This window comes from Ictidomys tridecemlineatus, chromosome 5 (assembly GCF_052094955.1).
Source record: "Ictidomys tridecemlineatus isolate mIctTri1 chromosome 5, mIctTri1.hap1, whole genome shotgun sequence".
Taxonomy (NCBI): Eukaryota; Metazoa; Chordata; class Mammalia; order Rodentia; family Sciuridae; genus Ictidomys; species Ictidomys tridecemlineatus.
In genome coordinates this window covers 152631376-152648920 of record NC_135481.1, presented here as the reverse complement: position 1 = coordinate 152648920, position 17545 = coordinate 152631376, and the positions used below count along the sequence as shown (strand labels likewise).

Here is a 17545-nt window from a genome sequence, read left to right as displayed (position 1 = left end):
GCAAGCAATAGTCCTCTGAGCTGTATCCTCACCTATCCCAAAGTTGAACAAAGTTCTGACCCACATATTAGGTAGCATATACATGTTCTGCTGAACTGAAGAGGCAAAATTTAGACAAAAAAGAATAGGGCCTCTACCATTCTGGCATTGGTCTATGTGATCAGACCAAAAGTTCAGCTAGCCACTATATATATATATATATGCCTGTACTCATTGTTGTGCCTTTTTTAAAAACATTTTCCCCTTAGAAACCCCCACCTTGACCCATGAAACCTTCAAAGCACTGAAGCCCGGTCTTTCTGCTTATGCTGACGACGTTGAAAAGGTAATAATACTCTTTTGTCTGTTTGTTCAAGTGTCTTCTAATAGTTAAAGCCAACTCCTTTCCTTTGGATTAGGTAGACTAGCTTCTTAGAGAAAGGCATCTTTGCTGGTGCTGGCAGGGGCTTTTGGTGCCTTTGAGAATGGTCAGGTGGAGATAAGTGTGCAGTCTCTTATTTTTTCATACTGTCTTGTGAATTTTGCACATTTTTTTTTCTTTTAATGATACTAGGAATCAAAGTCGGAGTCTCTTCACATGCTAGGTAAGTGCTCTACCACAGAGCTACTCCCTCAGTCTTAATAATATATTTTTAATTTCTTTTAGTCAGTGTTTCCTACCTTCCATCAAAAAAACTACAACAAAAAAAATTAAAAATATATCAAAAATATATATATTACAGGAACTGGGGGTATAGTTCAATGATAGAACATTTTGCCTAACATGAGTAAGGCCCTATGTTCAAGACCCAATGCTACACACACATACACAAAAAAGTCTATTATGCAAAATCCAAAAACAAAGTAAATGTAAAAGAATAAATAAACAAAAGAAGTTTCATTAAACTGCTACATAATGATTTCTGTAAGTTTGTAGTGTTTATACTTCTAAAGCTCTTAACACAACTGCACTATTACAGGATGTCTGGTTTAAGGCACTTGCAAAACAGGGTGCTTGTAGAATTGTGGGTTCCCCTGTGGTTTCAGCTGCGTGTGTGTGTGTGTGTGCGCGCGCGCGTGTGCATGCAAATGTGTGCATGTGTCTGTTGCTGGAAATGGAACCTGAGGCCTTGCACGTGCTAAATAAGTGACATGAGCTACGTGTCAACCTGGTTCCACCATTTTCCAGATCCTGTTCTTGGATACAGATGTGTCATGTTGTCAGACATCATAACACAAGCCTTGCTTTCTTGTAGCTTGATTTAAAAACAAGTAGAAATTTGTATTTGAGAATAGAAATGAGGTTAAAACCTGATTAAATTATATATCTTAGAATAAATAAATTTTAAAAATTTTAACCTTCTGGGTAGGTAACACACATTCAATGAGACAAATTTCTAAGCTTGCTAGAGTATCAGCAAATATCCCTCCATGCTGCCCCCAGAATCACACCCCTGCTGTCTCATGTAGCCTTAAAGAGCTGGTTTACATACACATGTGTTATTTTCTTTGTTTTTATTTTATGTACACAATAGAGTAGCAAAGTCTGTCACCTGACATGTATTTCATAATCCCCACGTGAATTCTTAGATTGGAACTTCTGGGTAAAAGTAAGGTGAGTTTCCTTCTTGGACAGACATTGTCAGTTACCCTCTATGTCAGTGTACCCATTGATATGCTCAGCTACACTTTGTCAAATTGCTTCCTACTCCACACCTCTTTGACATAGGACCTCATGCAACCTTTGGGTCTTTTACACCATTGTGTGACATAGTTCCTCAGTGTAGTTATTCATGGCACTTAGTTCTACAGTTTTGAAAATTAGAAAAAAAATGTTTATATATTTTAAAAAGTGGGGAGATAGCACTGTATGTTGGGTATGACAGCCCCTGATTTGCTTATACAATGTCCACAGAGTGCTCAGGGAATTCAGGAACTGCTGGATGTTGCTAAACAAGAGATTCCATTCGACTTCTGGAAGGTCACCCCTCTGGTCCTCAAGGCCACAGCTGGTTTGCGTCTGTTACCAGGAGAAAAGGCCCATAAGTTATTGCAAAAGGTGAGCTGAGCCATTTCCCTCTCTAGGGGGTGGCTAATGATAGTTAAAAACACTCTCCCTGTAGCCAGTGTTGAGCAGAAAGAATTCATGGAAGTGTCCTGAGGGAACCCTCAGTGTTCACAGCCTCACCTTTAGGTGTCTTTTGAATGATATTTAAGGATATGTATGTTTTCTAGAGTGGATCTGTGTCTTGTAACAAGAAAAACAGCTTTATTTTAAAAGTACACTGCTTTTGAAGTCTATCCCCTACCCAGAGATTTACTGTCAGTCAGAGGCTATGGGAACTAAACTCTTTGACATCTCAGCCCAAACTTACTGTGCTCATTTTCTCTAGGGACAGAGTCCTGCTCTAGGTCTGATGCTCTGACATCACTGCTCAAGAGGCCCTTAGCCTCCTCTCCAGTACCAGCACTCCTCAGGGCTCCCATGTCCCTAACTGCCTGGCACTCTGCTCTGGGGCTGGGAATGACTCTTCCTGTTGGCTGTATCAGGAAACTGCTTTAGGCAAAATGATCCCCTCAATCTCTACACTGTTCCTACACTATTTACCTGAGAGGTGATGATACAGTGTACATCAATCAGGGTTACACACAATGTGGAACTGTGGGACAACAGTGAGGTTGGGGTGTGCAGATGCATGTAAGTTTCTGTATACTAAGACTTGCTAGAAAAGAGAGAAGGAAATACACCAAAATGCTCATGGCCTCTGCCTCCCTTCTGCTGGGCTGGCTCCCTGGGGCAGTGCCCACTAGACTTATAAGTGGTCCCCAGGTTTGAGCTCTGACTTGTAGGGCTTCACACCCTTCATCTCACATCCCAAAGCTGGGCAGCGTTTTGGGGCCCTGTAGTCGCACTGTACAACAAACAGCTCACACCCACGCCATCCATTCCCCCAGAGCTCTTCCAGTCCAAAGTGTCCTAAGACAAGGTCACAAGGGCAGCATATGCCTTAGCTAGCCTGGGGAGGAGATTAAGTGAAGAAACCCCTCCCAGAGGATAGAATAAGCTTAAAGAGAAATGGAAGCTCTGCTGCTCTTCAGACCCCTCCATGTTTGATTACTGCCTGCTGACTACATGCCACACCTGGAAACCACTGAATACATTCTAAATGATGAAGCAATGTCTCTCTTTACATTTAGGTGAAAGAGGTGTTTAAGGCATCACCTTTCCTGGTAGGGGATGACTGTGTTTCCATCATGAACGGAACGGACGAAGGTAGAGTGTCCAAAAGTACCTCCAGACAGTAATGCTGTCACAACAAGAGGGCTCTATACTGCTACTGGGAATTCCACACATGGAAGCTCTCTCCTTGGTCAGATACAGAAATGAAAAATAATTGAGGTTAGGGTCCCACTCAACATTTAAATGTACCAGATGGTCTTTGGGGGTCCAGTGCGACAGATTCTCATCTTGACCAACTTCAGATTTAGTCCAGATAAAGTTTCTGAAAACATCTTGTCTTCAGTGTTAAGGATGTTTGGAGAGAACCCAGTTGCTTCCATGTTTAGAATATTGTGGTTACATTGCTAATTCTAAGACAGACATTTGAGGATCCTCACTGGCCCTGATTTTAAATATGACCTTAAAAGTAAGTTTGTAGGGTTGCAGAAGTAGCGAGGGGTAGAACACTTGCCTAGCATGCATGAGGCTTTGAGTTCAATCCCTAGTACCACATGACACACACACAAAAAGTGAGTTTATATGGGAGTGGAGGGGACATTGGGTTCTTTTTCTGCCTCTTCCAAAAGAAGAAGCTGGTGATAAAGAATGGGAAGGAGGCATGGCTTTTGGTAAAGTGTTCTGGGTTTCAGTGTGGCATCTTCTAGAATAGCCTGCCAGAAGCTGTTGGATCTACTTATGAATGAATACCTCTTTGTGGATGGTCTGAAGACTGAAAGCATTCAGGCAGTGGGCAGTTGGTGCTCCTGCAATCTGAAAACCAGCATGTAGCCATCTTGGTGTTATGTTAACAGCGTCTCAAGCAATTACAGTGCTGCCTCTGCCACTCTTTTGTAGGCGTATCAGCATGGATCACTGTCAACTTCCTAACAGGTGTGTGTTTACTTCAAAGGGAAAGACTAACAGTTCACGGTCATATGTAAAGGAGGGCTGATGGCCTTTCTGAAGAGCAGAGATCTTGTTTTTATAACGCCTTGGATTTCACAGCATTGCTGGTCCTGAAGTAGGCTGTTGGGGATTATGGGGGGGGGGGTTGCCTGGCCCCATGGTCAGCTGTGCACTCACAGGGGTGCATGCTGGAAGAGCACCTCTCCTGAACTATTTCTCCCACTCACTGTTCCTGCCTATCTGCAGTCAAACTTCTCTACCAGGGGCCCTGTTCTCTCATTTCTGAGAGAAGTAGTGAGTAAAACCAGCCAAGTTTCTTAATAGTCAATGTGATGCAAATGCTAATCACCTTATAACAAAACATCTATTCTTGAGAACAGAGAAAGAAGTCATTTTACATAGATTACAAGTACAAGTCCCTGCAGTGGAATAGTGCAGTGTGTCTGATATGGATATGAGAAAGAAAGGAGTTTCCTGGCAGAATTTGCTCCTTTGGGGGGCGTGGGGAGAAGATGCTAGAGGATATATGAGGAATGTCCACCTCACAGGCTTTTGGGGAACAGAAATGAAGATGGGACCAATGGGTAAGGGAGAGGATTGGAATCCTTCCAGGGCCTGTGTCCCAGGTTCCAGCATTTCCCTGGGAGGTAAGGCAGCAGCCTGCGACCCGGTGAATGCAGCCAGTATACAGTCTCTCCAGACAGGCAGTGTTAGCCTGTCAAAGCCAAAGCTGGGTTGGGCAAGGTGGTCCTATAATCCCAGCAACTTGGAAGGCAGAGGCAGGAGGATTTCAAGTTCAAAGTCAGCCTCATCAACTTAGTGAGGCCCTATGAAACTTAACAAGACACTGTCTCAAAATAGAAAGTAAAGGGGCTGGGATGTGACCCCTAGGTTTAATCCCTGGTACCAAAAAAAAAAAAATTTAAATTCCAAAGCTGGTAGAGCCATTGATGTTGTCCTTTAAACATATAGTACTCCTTTCAATGGAGATTTTTAATTAGTTGCAGTTATTTTTCTGTCTTGTTTTCCTTTCTGCTAAAGGTCCAGCTATTAATCACTTTGATCTGTCTACTGTCATCATCTACTTACTAACATGACAGTGCTGTGTCTTCACCCACTGTGCTGTAGGCAGTTTGAAAACCCCAGGAAGGAGCAGTGTGGGCATGCTGGATTTGGGCGGAGGATCCACTCAGATCACCTTCCTTCCACGGGTCGAGGTAACCAGCCCTGCCTGCCTCAGTGCCTTAGGGGAGGCAGGTCAGGGGCTGCCCAGGGAAGGCCCATTGGCTGGTAGAAGTCACTCCACACCTCCAAACCCTGGGCCAGCTCCCACATAGAGAACACTTCTTATTTGAATCTTAACTCAGCTGAAAAACAAAACCAAAATAGAAATTCCATCTTCAGTGGGGTGATAAATTAGATCATAATCAGAAACCTTTGGGTCAGAAAAAATGAAGCCAGTGGCTCCCATCCCTTTCAGGGTCCTAGAAAAGGAGCAAGAGCAGACAGCATATATTCTGACTCATAGGAGAGGAGAGAGCTCTACCCTTATCAAGACAGATGTTCTTAAGGAGATAAAAATGCTTCCAGTTAATATTATCTGCTATTTAAAATAGCTCCCTCCTAACCATGCCTGTAATTACAGCAACTCAGGAGGCTGAGGCAGGAGGATAGCAAGTTTGAGGCCAGCCTCAGCTTTTCAGTGAATTCCTGTCTCAAAATACAAAGGCCAAAGGTCTTCTATTTCTTTATGGTTTTAATTTAAATTGGTGCTTTATAGATATACATATAAGTGGAATTCATTGTAGTGTATTCATATGTGTACTTAGCTTAATTCAGTCAATTTCATTCTGCAGTTCCTCCCTTTACACCGTCTTTCTCCCTCCTTACCTCTATCTCCTGTCTTAACTCCACTGATCTCCCCTTTGTTTTCATGGCACTCCTCCCAATTTTTTCCCCCTTATTTTGCTCTAGCTTCCACATGTGAGAGAAAACATTCAACCCTTGACTTTGTGTGTCTAGTTTATTTTACTTAGCATGATGTTCTCTAGCTTCAATGATCATGTCAAAATGAACCCCACAATTATGTATATCTATAATACACTAAAAAAATTTTTAAAAGGGCACGGGATATAGCTCAATAGTAAAGTTACCTGGGTTCAATCCCTGTACTGCAAAAAAATAAAAAACTCCCAACCCACCAATTTTTCTATTATGTTTAGTTTCCAGTGGAACAGAGTAATGAAGTTTACTGATATCCTGATCCTTTTGGTTGGGCCATATTTTTAAGAATGGGTAAAACACTACTTAAAGGGAAGAAACATTCTAGATGCTTTATTTTTTGTTCCTTGCTCCTTACTCTTTCACAGCACAGGACTTAATGAAAATTTCATTTAATTGACTCCAATCTGAATGTCCCTGTTCATCCAAATGAATTGAAGGAATGGGGACGGTGTTCTGGAAAGACAAGGGAAATATAGTCACCATTATGTTCCTCCCCAGGGCACTCTTCAGGCCTCTCCACCTGGCCATCTGACAGCCCTGCAGATGTTTAACAGGACCTATAAACTCTACTCCTACAGGTAAGTTTACTGGAGTTGGGGGAGGCTGATGGGACAGGTGGGCAGCTCTACTGGCATTGCACGTCCCCTGGTTGCCTCCAACTCCTGCCTCATGGAGTAGCTAGATACCAGCAGATATGCCAAATCCTAGAATCCCTCGTGCTGTATTCATCTGAATCCTCCTCATCCTGCCTGCTCTGCCCTACCCAATTTCATCATTTTTAAATTTATTTGTAGTAAAATCACATTCTTCTATCAGGCTTATTCTGTCCTGCTTTAAAGAAGGCTTGCAAAAGACTGAGGCGAGCCCATGGAATGTGCAGGAATTTCCTAAGCCACCTATTTGCAATATGGCATATTCATAGATACTTGTGCTTTGTGAAAACTAGAGTGGAGTCTGTCTCATTCACCGAATTGTCCACATTGTAATAGGCCCTCGTTTGTTGAATTAATTAGCTGAATCATGCCCTAAACTCAGTAAGAGACTTCTAAAGAAGCAGGAAAGCCCACTAAATGCTTTGTCACTGCACAAGGTCCCACCTTTCCCACTCATGTTGGGCCCTGAAAGATGGATGTGTTTCTGGCCAGCCTTACCCAGGGCACTATTTCCACAGCTACCTGGGACTGGGATTGATGTCAGCACGACTGGCGATCTTAGGCGGTGTGGAGGGAAAACCTGGTAAGTGGAACATGTTGCTCAAGTCTCCTTCACTGCATGCTGGCCACCGGCCACCCAGCAAAGGTGTGGGGCTGTTGTAGGCCTAGGAAAGACAGGCCTCCAATCTTGTCAGTGATGTCCTGATGGGGATGGAGGAGGACATGTTTTACCTCTGCGCATTCTGTTGCTTTGTTTTTTGTTTTGTTTTTATCGTACTAGGAATCAAACCCAAGGCATTGCACATACTACACAAGCACCCTACCACTGAGCTACCTCCTAGCACTGTTGTATTTTTATGAGGCACTAGTGAAATCATTTCTGAAACACAAATTCTAGGAACCCAAATAAACTATACAGTCCTCACCTACATTTAGAGTCAACTTGTGTATTACTGAGCTATCACTGTGACAAAATGCTTGAGATAAACAACTTATAAGGAGGAAGGATTTACTTTGGCTCATGGTTTCAGACATTTATGGAGAGTTAGCCCTGTTGCCTCTGGACCTGTGGTGAGGCAGCAGTCAGGGTGGGAGTGCATGGCAGAGGCTACCTCATGGCAGCTGGCAGGCATAAAGAGAGATAGGAGGGGGTGGGGGCCTTTCAAGGGCTGTCTCCCAGTGACCTAACTTTCTTCCAGTAGCCCCACCTCCTAAAGCTTCCACCACTTCTGAATAGTACCACATGCTGGGGAGCAAACCTTTAGTACTTGAGCCTTTGAGGGACACTTATCCAAACCATAGGAACTTGTTTTTAGGGATTTGAAGAGATGACCTGGTTTTTCAGACAATTCAGGACAGACCATGAGAAGGGGATGCTGAAGCGATTTCCATCAGGGGAAGCTTTTCTCAGTCACAGCGATTCCCACTTGCAAGAACATCCCTCCCTCATCTCTGCTTATGAAAGATCATTAAAAAAGAAAAAAAAAAACTTGACTTCCAGGTGCAGTGGCACACACCTGTAATCTCAGCAGCTCAAGAGGCTGAGACTGGAGGATCGCAAGTTCAAAGCCAGCCTCAGCAATGGGGAGGCGCTAAGCAATTCAGTAAGACCCTATCTCTAAATAAAATACAAAATAGAGCTGGAGGATGTGGCTCAGATACCTAAAAAAAGAAGCAGCAGCTTGGCCCTTTCCTACAGTCATGTCTAAGAAGAAACCTGAGTCTTGCCAGGTCATTAGATGGAGCATCTCATCCCAGGTCTTCACTGCTCCTTCCAGTGGGCCTCGAGTCCACGCACAAAAGCTCTTAGAATAATCTATTTTTGGCTACCCTGAGGCTAGTATCAGCCTGGTTTTCCTGACAGCACTGACAGTGACCAGATGTGTATGTGTATGTGAGGCACTCTATCCAGAGTACAGAGTATGTTCCCCAGCCATGGGGCCACACTCTGCCCTCCACCTGTCCAGCACTTCTGCCACTTCTTCAAGGGCCTGGTGGTTCTGCCAGGGTAGGAATGTTCAATTAGAATTATCATTTTTCTATGTAACCCTATTCCAGGTTCACTCTTTCAAATCTTGGTATATATTCTCAATAGTATCTCCCTTGTTGTAAAACAAAAATATGTCCATGTCTCAGAAACACTTGCACCCCTCACTTCAGGGCCGGAAACACCTGCTTTTTAGCTGACAAGGAGAATGCAGGCACTATTTGCCCCTCTGTGGTTAGCTATGGAGTCATGGCCCAGCTTCCATTCTCTTCCCACTCATCACAGCATTGGGAAGGTTTCAACATCTTTATTACATAGCAGATCACCCCAGACAGTGGTAAACAACAAATGGTGGGGCCGAGGATGCAGCTCAGGGAAGGAGTGCTTGCCTAGCATGCCTAAAGCCTGGGTTTGATCTCATGTGCCTCAAGAAAGAAAAACAGCAAATAGTAGTTGTTTTATTGTTGTGTCTCATGATTCCACAGGGCTCAGTCAGGTGGTGGCTTCACTAGAGTCCCAGAGTCTTGTGTGGCTGCAGTAGAGGAAGCTCAGGCTGGCATTCTGTGCCATGGCACTACTCTGTGTGGCTTTGCCCCCAGAAGGATAGACAAGGCTGCTTATGTGGCACCTCCAAAGAAGGAGGACCACCCTAAATTCACATACCATTACTTCCTACTCTGACCAGAATCCAGGAAGGGGACAAGACCCTCTCAGTGGAGAGCACCCTGCTGTCTGTGAGGGATGGCAGTGAGAGGGTAGTCTTGGACACCAGATACCAGCTTCTTTTGCTAGTTGTAGGCCCTGGATTTTGTTCTACAGAGTACCACCAATTCAATTTATGGCATGGTGGCTTCAGGTGGCTTCAGTTCCTGGCCTTGCCACCAACTTGCCAGTTACAGCCTCATCATCTCTAAAATTGGGTAATGATGGCTCCCCTCCCAATAGGGTTGTATGACTGTTGACTGAACTGTACTTGGCCCAGTACCTAGAACCCTGAAGTCCCCAAGGAATGGCAAATAGTCGTGTTTCCAGGGCCAATGAAGTTTTCTGCATCTTCTGTGATGGAGGAGGGTTTTCCTCTCCGGCTGACTTGGAATGTCCCCAGGAATCAGGTCTCCTCTGGCAGAAGGAAGCACTTCAGTACCTTGAATACCAGGCAACATCATTTTCTGGTTTGTTTGGGTTTTTGTTTGTTTGTTTGTTTGTTTTGTTTTGTTTTTGGTACCAGGGATTGAACTTAGGAGTACTGCACCACTGAGCCACATCCCCAGCCCTATTTTGTATATTATTTAGAAACAGGGTCTCACTGGGTTGCTTAGAGCCTCTTCATTGCTGAGGCTGGCTTTGAACTCATGATCCTCCTGTCTCAGCTTCGAGCTGCTGGGATTATAGGCCTACACCACCGTGCCCAGCTGCTTTCCCTATTCTGTAAGGCCCTGGTCTGGTGGCACTATGCTTTTTTTTCTTTCATTTTTATCTCTTTATTTCAGTTAAGGATGGAAAGGACTTGGTCAGCCCCTGTCTGTCTCCAAGTTTCAAAGGAGAGTGGGAACATGCTGAAATAACATACAGGATTTCAGGACAGAAGGCAGGTATGGTATGTTGGTCATTTGTTAGTGGCTTATGAGGTCCACTGGCAGCCGGCCCATCCCCTGTACCTTTTCCAAATACCTCTCAGAAGGAGACTGGCACAGACAAGCCCACACTGGCCCTGGAAACCCAGGCAGCTCTGGGAACCCTCACCAGGGCTCCAGAGGCCTTTGTCAGAGCTTGGGAACTGCTGCCTTGCCTCCCCCCTGTAGGGTCTCTGCACAAGGCTTCCTTGTCTATCTCCAGTGCTTCTTTCCAAAGGGCCCAATTTCCTGTCAGGCCTCCAATGAGGAAGGACCTAAAAACCTCAGGTTCCAAGACAAACGGCTTTATCTGGGCTGCTGGCCCAGAAGTCCTGTGCTGGGCCAGTTTTGTACACAGAGAAATGGAGGCTTCTCTGGCAAAGGCTACTTCCCACCGCCTGCTCTGGATATGGAGATCCTGCTGTCCTGTGAGTAAGCCTCACAAGACTTGCCCTCTCAGCCTAATGGTCTGTATTGCTTTATACCCTTGGAGTCTGTGAAAATATTAAACTATTGTTCCAAGGCTGAACCCATGGCATAAGCAAGGTCCATCTTTGGTGACCACACAGCTTTACTGACTCATTGGTCCACTGTGCATGTTCTGAGGACCAGGTCTCCCTGTAGGCACCCAGCATACCACAGGACAGTGCAACTAATGTCCCCTGAGGAGGAATCTGACAGTAAAACATGAAAAATCTCTTTGACGAGAAATAAAACAAGGAAATGGGGGTGCCAAGAGGCACACTGCAATGTTAACCAGGACAGACAAGGAAGGCCTGTGGGGTGATTTGAGCCAAAACATGAAGAAGTGGAAATGAGACACCCAGATCTAAAGCAAGGATTCTCCAGGCCAGGGGAAAGCAAGAGCAAAAGCCCTGAGATAAAATATTTTTTTTAGTGAACAAGGAGGCAGTAGTATGACTAGTCTGAGGAAAGACATTGGGAGGAAATGAGATCTGAAGGTCAAGAGCATGGCTCTGTGGCCTGTTGAGAACACTAGAAAAGACAGGGAGACTGGCTTAAGGCAGATCAAAGTATGGGATATTGATGTGCCTAATGAGATGTCCAAGGCTGTCAGTATGACCTCCAGAGTCTGTTAATCTCTAAGGCCCCGTGTTGCAGTTCTTCTCCAGCCAGCTATGTGAACTTGGCAAGTGGCCCAGAGGGGCTCAGTGTCCCCCACCCTGTGATATAGAGGAAGCACTTCTGAGGCAGCTGCTGACATGTAGTTCAGTGCTGGCTGGCAGACAGTGAGTGCAGAGTGACTGATACCCGCTGGCTGGTGAGGACAGCTACACAGGGCCCTTTACCTGGGGCCACAGATAGGGTACCCAGGCCACCTGCCTCAGAGCTGGGCTCCATTCTCTCCGGCCTCTCTGTACGTGCGGGCTTCCTTACCTGCTGATCTGAACCAGCATGGTTGCTATTGCCATGTGCAGTAAGCAGCCCCTGACTTGGGATCGGCGGGGGCTTCTGGTACCACATGAAGTCACTAAGAAAGGCCTCTAAAAGCCACATAATGGCCTGACTGCCCAGGGCTCTTCAACTGCTGGGTGTATGCTCTTCCTTTCCCTGCAGGGAGCCTCTATGAGCTGTGTGCCAGCCGAGTGTCAGAAGTACTTCGAAATAAAGTACACAGAACGGAAGAGGTGAAGCACGTGGACTTTTATGCTTTTTCCTACTATTATGACCTTGCAGCCAGTGTCGGTCTCATAGGTAAGGATAGGGGCTGGCTGGGTATCATGGATTTCCTGGGCAGAGGGCCTGTGACAGGTGAATAATTGTATTGCCATGTTGGAAGTAGACTTAGGAGGGCAGAATTGTGGGGAGACATTTGTCATCAGGATAGGAAATACTGAGCTCTGTTTTTATAGATAAATTAGTTCCTTAAGCTAGTTAGTTCATGCATAGACAGTTACATACTATTGATTTCGATTCCTGCTGGAGGGCAGGTCTTGCCCTGAGCTGACTCACATTGTTTAACTGCCTCAGACTCTTGGTATCTTGCCTGGGCCCTGTGGCTCTCTCCCCACCACTGGAGGGATCAGCCTCATGATGTGGGTCTCCCTCTAGCTTGTCCTTCCTAATCCAGGGAACAAGGTCAGTGCAGAGCCAGATGTTGGAGTTTGCTGGGCTATCATTGGCCAGATTATATAAACACTTGTGTGAAGGTTATAAAGTCACTTTAGTGGTTGGAGACCAAAATTTTCTTAATGAAATAAACTGATAATAGCATGCATTGCCTGAGGTAAGAATAAGAACCCCAATTAATACTTTAAATAAAAAACTTCCCAGAAGAAACTAATGATGTCACTATTCCATTCCCTGGGACCTGGGGCTTCCCACAGCATCTATAATGGCTCTGCTGCCCCAAGACAGGACTGAGTGTGGAAAGTGCCAGCCAGGGTGAGTGGTCAAGGTGGCATGCAACCTCTTCCCAAGGCTGATTGGCCTGCCAGGCCTGAGGAGCTAGAGTGGCACACTGTTCTGATTGCACCAGAGTTATGGACATTGTAAGCCAGAACCCACCCACCCGAGCTTGGTCTAGCAGCCCACTGGGGGTCCCACACCCTAGCCACAGGCTGTCCTTACCAGAAGGTAAGCATCTTCCCTGGGGTGACCTTAGGAGGTATGGAGCTACTCAGAAACACAAATCCACCTGCCCGTTGTGGTCATGCTTGGCTCTGAAAGAGCAGTATGAGTTATATTTGGAATTCAGACTACCTTTTGCTGGGCACAGTGGTGCACAACTGTAATTCCAGCAACTCAGGTGGCTGAGGCAGGAGGATCACAAGTTCAAAGCCAACCTCCTCAGCACCTTAGCAAGGACCTAAGCAACTTAGTAACACTCTGTCTCAAAATAAAAAGGGCTGAGGATGTAGTTTATTGTAAAGTATCACTCTAGTTGAATAAAAACAAAACAGCACACCTCAGACAGCCCTTAATAGTGACATCTTTACAGTGATATTTGCTGACTTAGAGAATACCCAGAGTCAGGGGCCACTCCCTCCATTACTTTTTTTTTTTATAGAACTCTTTTTTTTTTACCCACAGTTGGAAAATTGATATCAGAATACTGTTGCTGAATGAGTGCTATGGCTTCAAGCAGCATTTCCACCCCTGTACTTTTACTTTTCCTAACCTACAAGTTTGTGCAGTCCATACAGTCCAGAGATCCTGATGAGGTTCCTTTGGGGGGGACATTGCAGCGTTTAGGGGGGTGATGATCCTTGAAAGCTCCTCTGTCTGTTTGATCCTGTGGGGAACAACTGTCCCAACTTGGTCTAGCTGTACCACCTTAGAGGCCACAAACTGGCCGGGGTGTAGCTCTGGTGGAGCACTCGCGTAGAATATGCAAGGCCCTGAATTTCATCCCCAGCACTGCAGAAAAGAGAAATCATGACCCATGAGTGTAGATGGCTACATAGAACCAGGGGAGGCTAGTGTCTGCATCTCTGCACCTTGGAATTCCTGGGATGGGGTCCCTGGGCACCAGCCTCAAGCCTCAGCAGGATCATGAACTTCTATGGTACTCCTGGAGACTGGGTGCCTGTCTCATCCCACAGATGCGGAGAAGGGAGGCAGCCTTGTGGTCGGGGACTTTGAGATAGCGGCCAAGTATGGTGAGTGTCATGGTGCTTGCCGGGGTAAGAGAGGCTGAGGGGGTGGATGGACAGAAACTGAGGAAGTGGGGGACAGACACCCCACAGTGCTTATGTGGCCCCAGAATTCTTTGATTCTGGGTTGTACCAACCAAGTGAGTATTCAGAGGTATGCAAGTGCAGAGTTCAGAGTGCACTGAAAGAGCAGTATGGACCTGTATTCCACATCTGCCTTTTTAATAGTGACCATGGTCAGAGGCCTATGTTCTGTCCTGGCTGCAAAAGGGCCACAGTCCACTGCCTCATCATCGGGCTATAAGGAACAGATTCCCTCATTTCATTTTTTCTGACACCTTTTCATTGCTACCCGGGTGACCACAAGAGTGATTTCCCCTGAGATGTCCCAGCGAGTTCATGATTATCACATGACCCTGAAAAAGTCAGGTTTCCTGAACAGTCTGGGTTGTAGAAGTGAAGGATTGCACTCTTGTATTCCCTTTCCCTCTACCTGTTACCTCATCTAAGGCCCGCTCACCCCAACAGCCAGGGAATGAGTGTGTGTGAAGTGTTGGTGTTGGTATTCTGCTCTTTTGGTTGCTGCTCCCAATTTGCAGGTCAAGAATTAACATTTTATGCAGGGCATGGTGGCATACATCTGTAATCCCAGTGGCTCATGAGGCTGAGGCAGGAGGATTGCAAGTTCAAAGCCAGCCTCAGCTACTTAGTGAGGCCCTAAGCAATTCAGGGAAACCCTGTCTCTAAATAAAACACAAAATAGGCCTAGGGATGTAGCTCAGTGGTTAAGTGTTCCTGAGTTCAATCCCTAGTGCCCCCCCAAAGAAGTTACATTTTAGTATTTTTCCATAAAATGTTCTACCTTCTCCCCACCACTCAATGGCTTTTTTTAAGCTTTCATGTCACTTTTGGGTTTGTCCCCATAGACACTGGGTATATTGGTGAATTTGCCCCTCTTCCTCAAGAACAAGAGTGGATTATTTTAAGCTAGTTATTCTGTCATTTTCATCCCCTGGAAAGCACAAGTTTTATGCAGGTGGATATCTGGGAGTGATGTCCAGGGTCACAGGTGCAAAGATGTAGCCTGGAAATTGGTGACTTTCCACTGTGACCCCAAGACAAGTTGTGCAGATCTCTGTTGGTCCTAGAGTGCAGGCTGGGGTAGGCTAGGACTGGCCTCATGGCCTGCCTTTGAGTTGCTCTGATCATGGTCACCTTTCCATGCCAAGCTGCAGCCTTAACTATAAATAAGGAATATGGATCTGGGTGGGTACCCAAAGTGGGTGGAGTTGGGGTCCACACAGCACACTGTCCCCCAAGGAGGGGATTGTCTGAACCTAACTGGGAATTGGCCATCTCCTCTCAGTGTGTCGGACTCTGGAGACTCAGCCACACAGCAGCCCCTTCGTGTGCATGGATCTCACCTACATTACCTTGCTGCTCCAGGAGTTTGGCTTTCCCAGGGATAAAGTGCTGAAGGTAGGGACTCACCTATTGGGCACCCCTGTCCCAATTATGTTGTGAGGTACTAGGATCCCATTATTGAAATCTTGTCCCCCATCCAATCCTTGGCATCCAAGGAACAGCCCAGACTTCCAGCTACTGACTGGGCTGCCTTAGTCTACAGATCTGCTCAGCCTTTCCCATATGAAGGTATATGATCTCTGCCTCTCCCTTTGTCTTTTCAAGCTGACTCGGAAAATCGACAATGTGGAGACGAGCTGGGCTCTGGGGGCCATTTTTCACTACATCGACTCCCTGAACAGAGAGAAGAGTCCAGCCTTGAAGTAGCAGAACCCCAATCTTCACTCCAACCAGTATTCCTGGCTCCCATCTCCATGGACCCCTCCATCCTGGACTTGATTTTATCCTTCAGGAGCCACCATGCTGACCGAGACCCCTCCTCCTGCAGCCCTCAGAGCTACCTACCTGTGCATCAGCCTCTGCTGTGCTGTGGGTGACCTGAGAGTGGGAACCTGACCTAGAACAGAGCCTTGCCAATGCTTCCTTCCTGCCTGGGATCCAGGTGGGCTGTGAGCCAGAGCTAAGGGCCATACTGAGATGGAGGCCCACAAGACCCTGTGTCCTCCTCTCCATCTCTGTGGCTGTGGCTGCTGTTGTCTCCGTCCCTGTGACTTGAATCTTGCTCTGGCTCTCAGCCTCTGTTGTTTCCTCCCCAAGGACAGGCCTCCACCTGTACCAGAGAGTTTGGAGAGGTTACACAAGCTGTCCTGGCTACTCTGGGGGAGCCAAGAAAGAACCAGTGTGACCTCCAGGAGAGCAGGTCTCTTGTATGTTTCTCTCTTCCTTGGGGGTGAGCATATGATATCACCCAGTGGTCTGCTCCCTCAGATCTCGGATGATGTAAGGTTAACTGATGGGGGATGCTATGGGTAAGAAGAGGGGTGGGAGATCCCATGTGCCCAGGTCTGCTGAGCAAGTCTGCCACAGGCATAGCAGAGCTGAGTGTGAACTGCTATAAGAACATTCGTAACCATGCTGCTGGAGCCCTCTTTGTCATGTGAGTGCTGAGTGCTTGTGTACAAACTATGTCTGAGCCGCTTTTTTTGAACACCAGCTCCGTGTTCCAGTGAATGTATTGCTGCTATGAGCCATTTGCAGACAAACAGGGAAGGGTAAGAAGACACAGTTCCAGAACCATACTCTTGCAGCCCTTGTGCTGTCTTGGACTACAATCCATCTTCTGAGGTGAACCTGCCCTCCTCAATGGGCCTGGGTCATAGCTGACACTTGAGCATCGTTTGTGTCCCAGTGCCTGTGTCCACCAGGGTTTCTTCTATGAATGTGCAGTACATGGAATAAACTCAATCTGTGTTCCGCTCCAAATAAAAGGTTTACAAGGTTTTCTCCTGTGATTTCTGTTCGTTCACCCAGCAGCTGAGATATCTGTTAACTAAAGTTAAAAAACTTGCCAAAGTGGAGTGACATAGGTAGTGTCTGTTACTCTCCACAACAGCAGATGGCCACCTGGAGACTGGGCTGATTCAGGTCTATCCACAGGGCTCTGTCCTTCCCAGCAGTTTTTTTAGAGCAAAGCTCCTCCTCCCTCTTCTGGGGACAGTGACCCACAGCATGACCAGGTGTATTAGTCATGGTTCTTTAGAGGAACAGAATCAACAGGAAGTATAATTATAAAAAGGGACTTATCAGGTTGGCTTATACAGCCAGAAGATGGATAGTCAATAATGGCCGTCTGCAGGCCGGAGAGCTGAAAGAAACAGTAGCTGCACAGTCCAAGAGGCTAAAGCCCCAGAACAAGAAGGTGTACCCTAGTCCAAGACCCAAAGGTTCTGGTCAAATTCCCAAGGTAATCACTAGCAGAGTCCGCTTTGAAAGAGTGAAGAAGCAAGAGTCAGATAATTTCAGATGATCATAGCAGCAATCAAGAACCAGTTCTAGAAGAAATTGAGCTTGCATCTGCTGCTGCTTGCTTGTTCTTCCAACTTTTTTAAAAGTATTTTTTAAATTGCCAATGGACCTTTACTTTTATTTATTTATATGTGGTACTAGAATCGAACCCAGTGCCTCACACATGCTAGGCAAGT

At 46.1% G+C, this 17545-nt stretch overlaps 1 protein-coding gene across 10 annotated transcripts in view; it reads left to right on the top strand.

Moving 5' to 3' along the window:
- Entpd6 (ectonucleoside triphosphate diphosphohydrolase 6) overlaps positions 1-16844 on the top strand; it is a 29135-nt gene extending 12291 nt beyond the window's left edge. For 4 of the 10 annotated variants that reach the window (XM_021732725.3, XM_021732726.3, XM_005334587.5 and 1 more), the window contains 12 exons: positions 249-325; positions 1895-2038; positions 3178-3253; positions 4055-4090; positions 5234-5322; positions 6608-6687; positions 7281-7345; positions 10240-10341; positions 11941-12078; positions 13929-13985; positions 15346-15458; positions 15669-16844. In XM_021732725.3, the coding sequence (XP_021588400.2) occupies positions 249-325; positions 1895-2038; positions 3178-3253; positions 4055-4090; positions 5234-5322; positions 6608-6687; positions 7281-7345; positions 10240-10341; positions 11941-12078; positions 13929-13985; positions 15346-15458; positions 15669-15770 (1079 nt within the window). In that variant the 3' untranslated portion in view covers positions 15771-16844. Of the gene's footprint in view, positions 1-248; positions 326-1894; positions 2039-3177; positions 3254-4054; positions 4091-5233; positions 5323-6607; positions 6688-7280; positions 7346-9694; positions 10207-10239; positions 10342-11940; positions 12079-12710; positions 13396-13928; positions 13986-15345; positions 15459-15668 lie in introns of those variants that run through there. The other 6 variants (XR_013439495.1, XM_040273952.2, XM_078051312.1 and 3 more) reach the window with 6 other exon arrangements.
- The last annotated feature ends 701 nt before the right edge of the window (positions 16845-17545 follow it).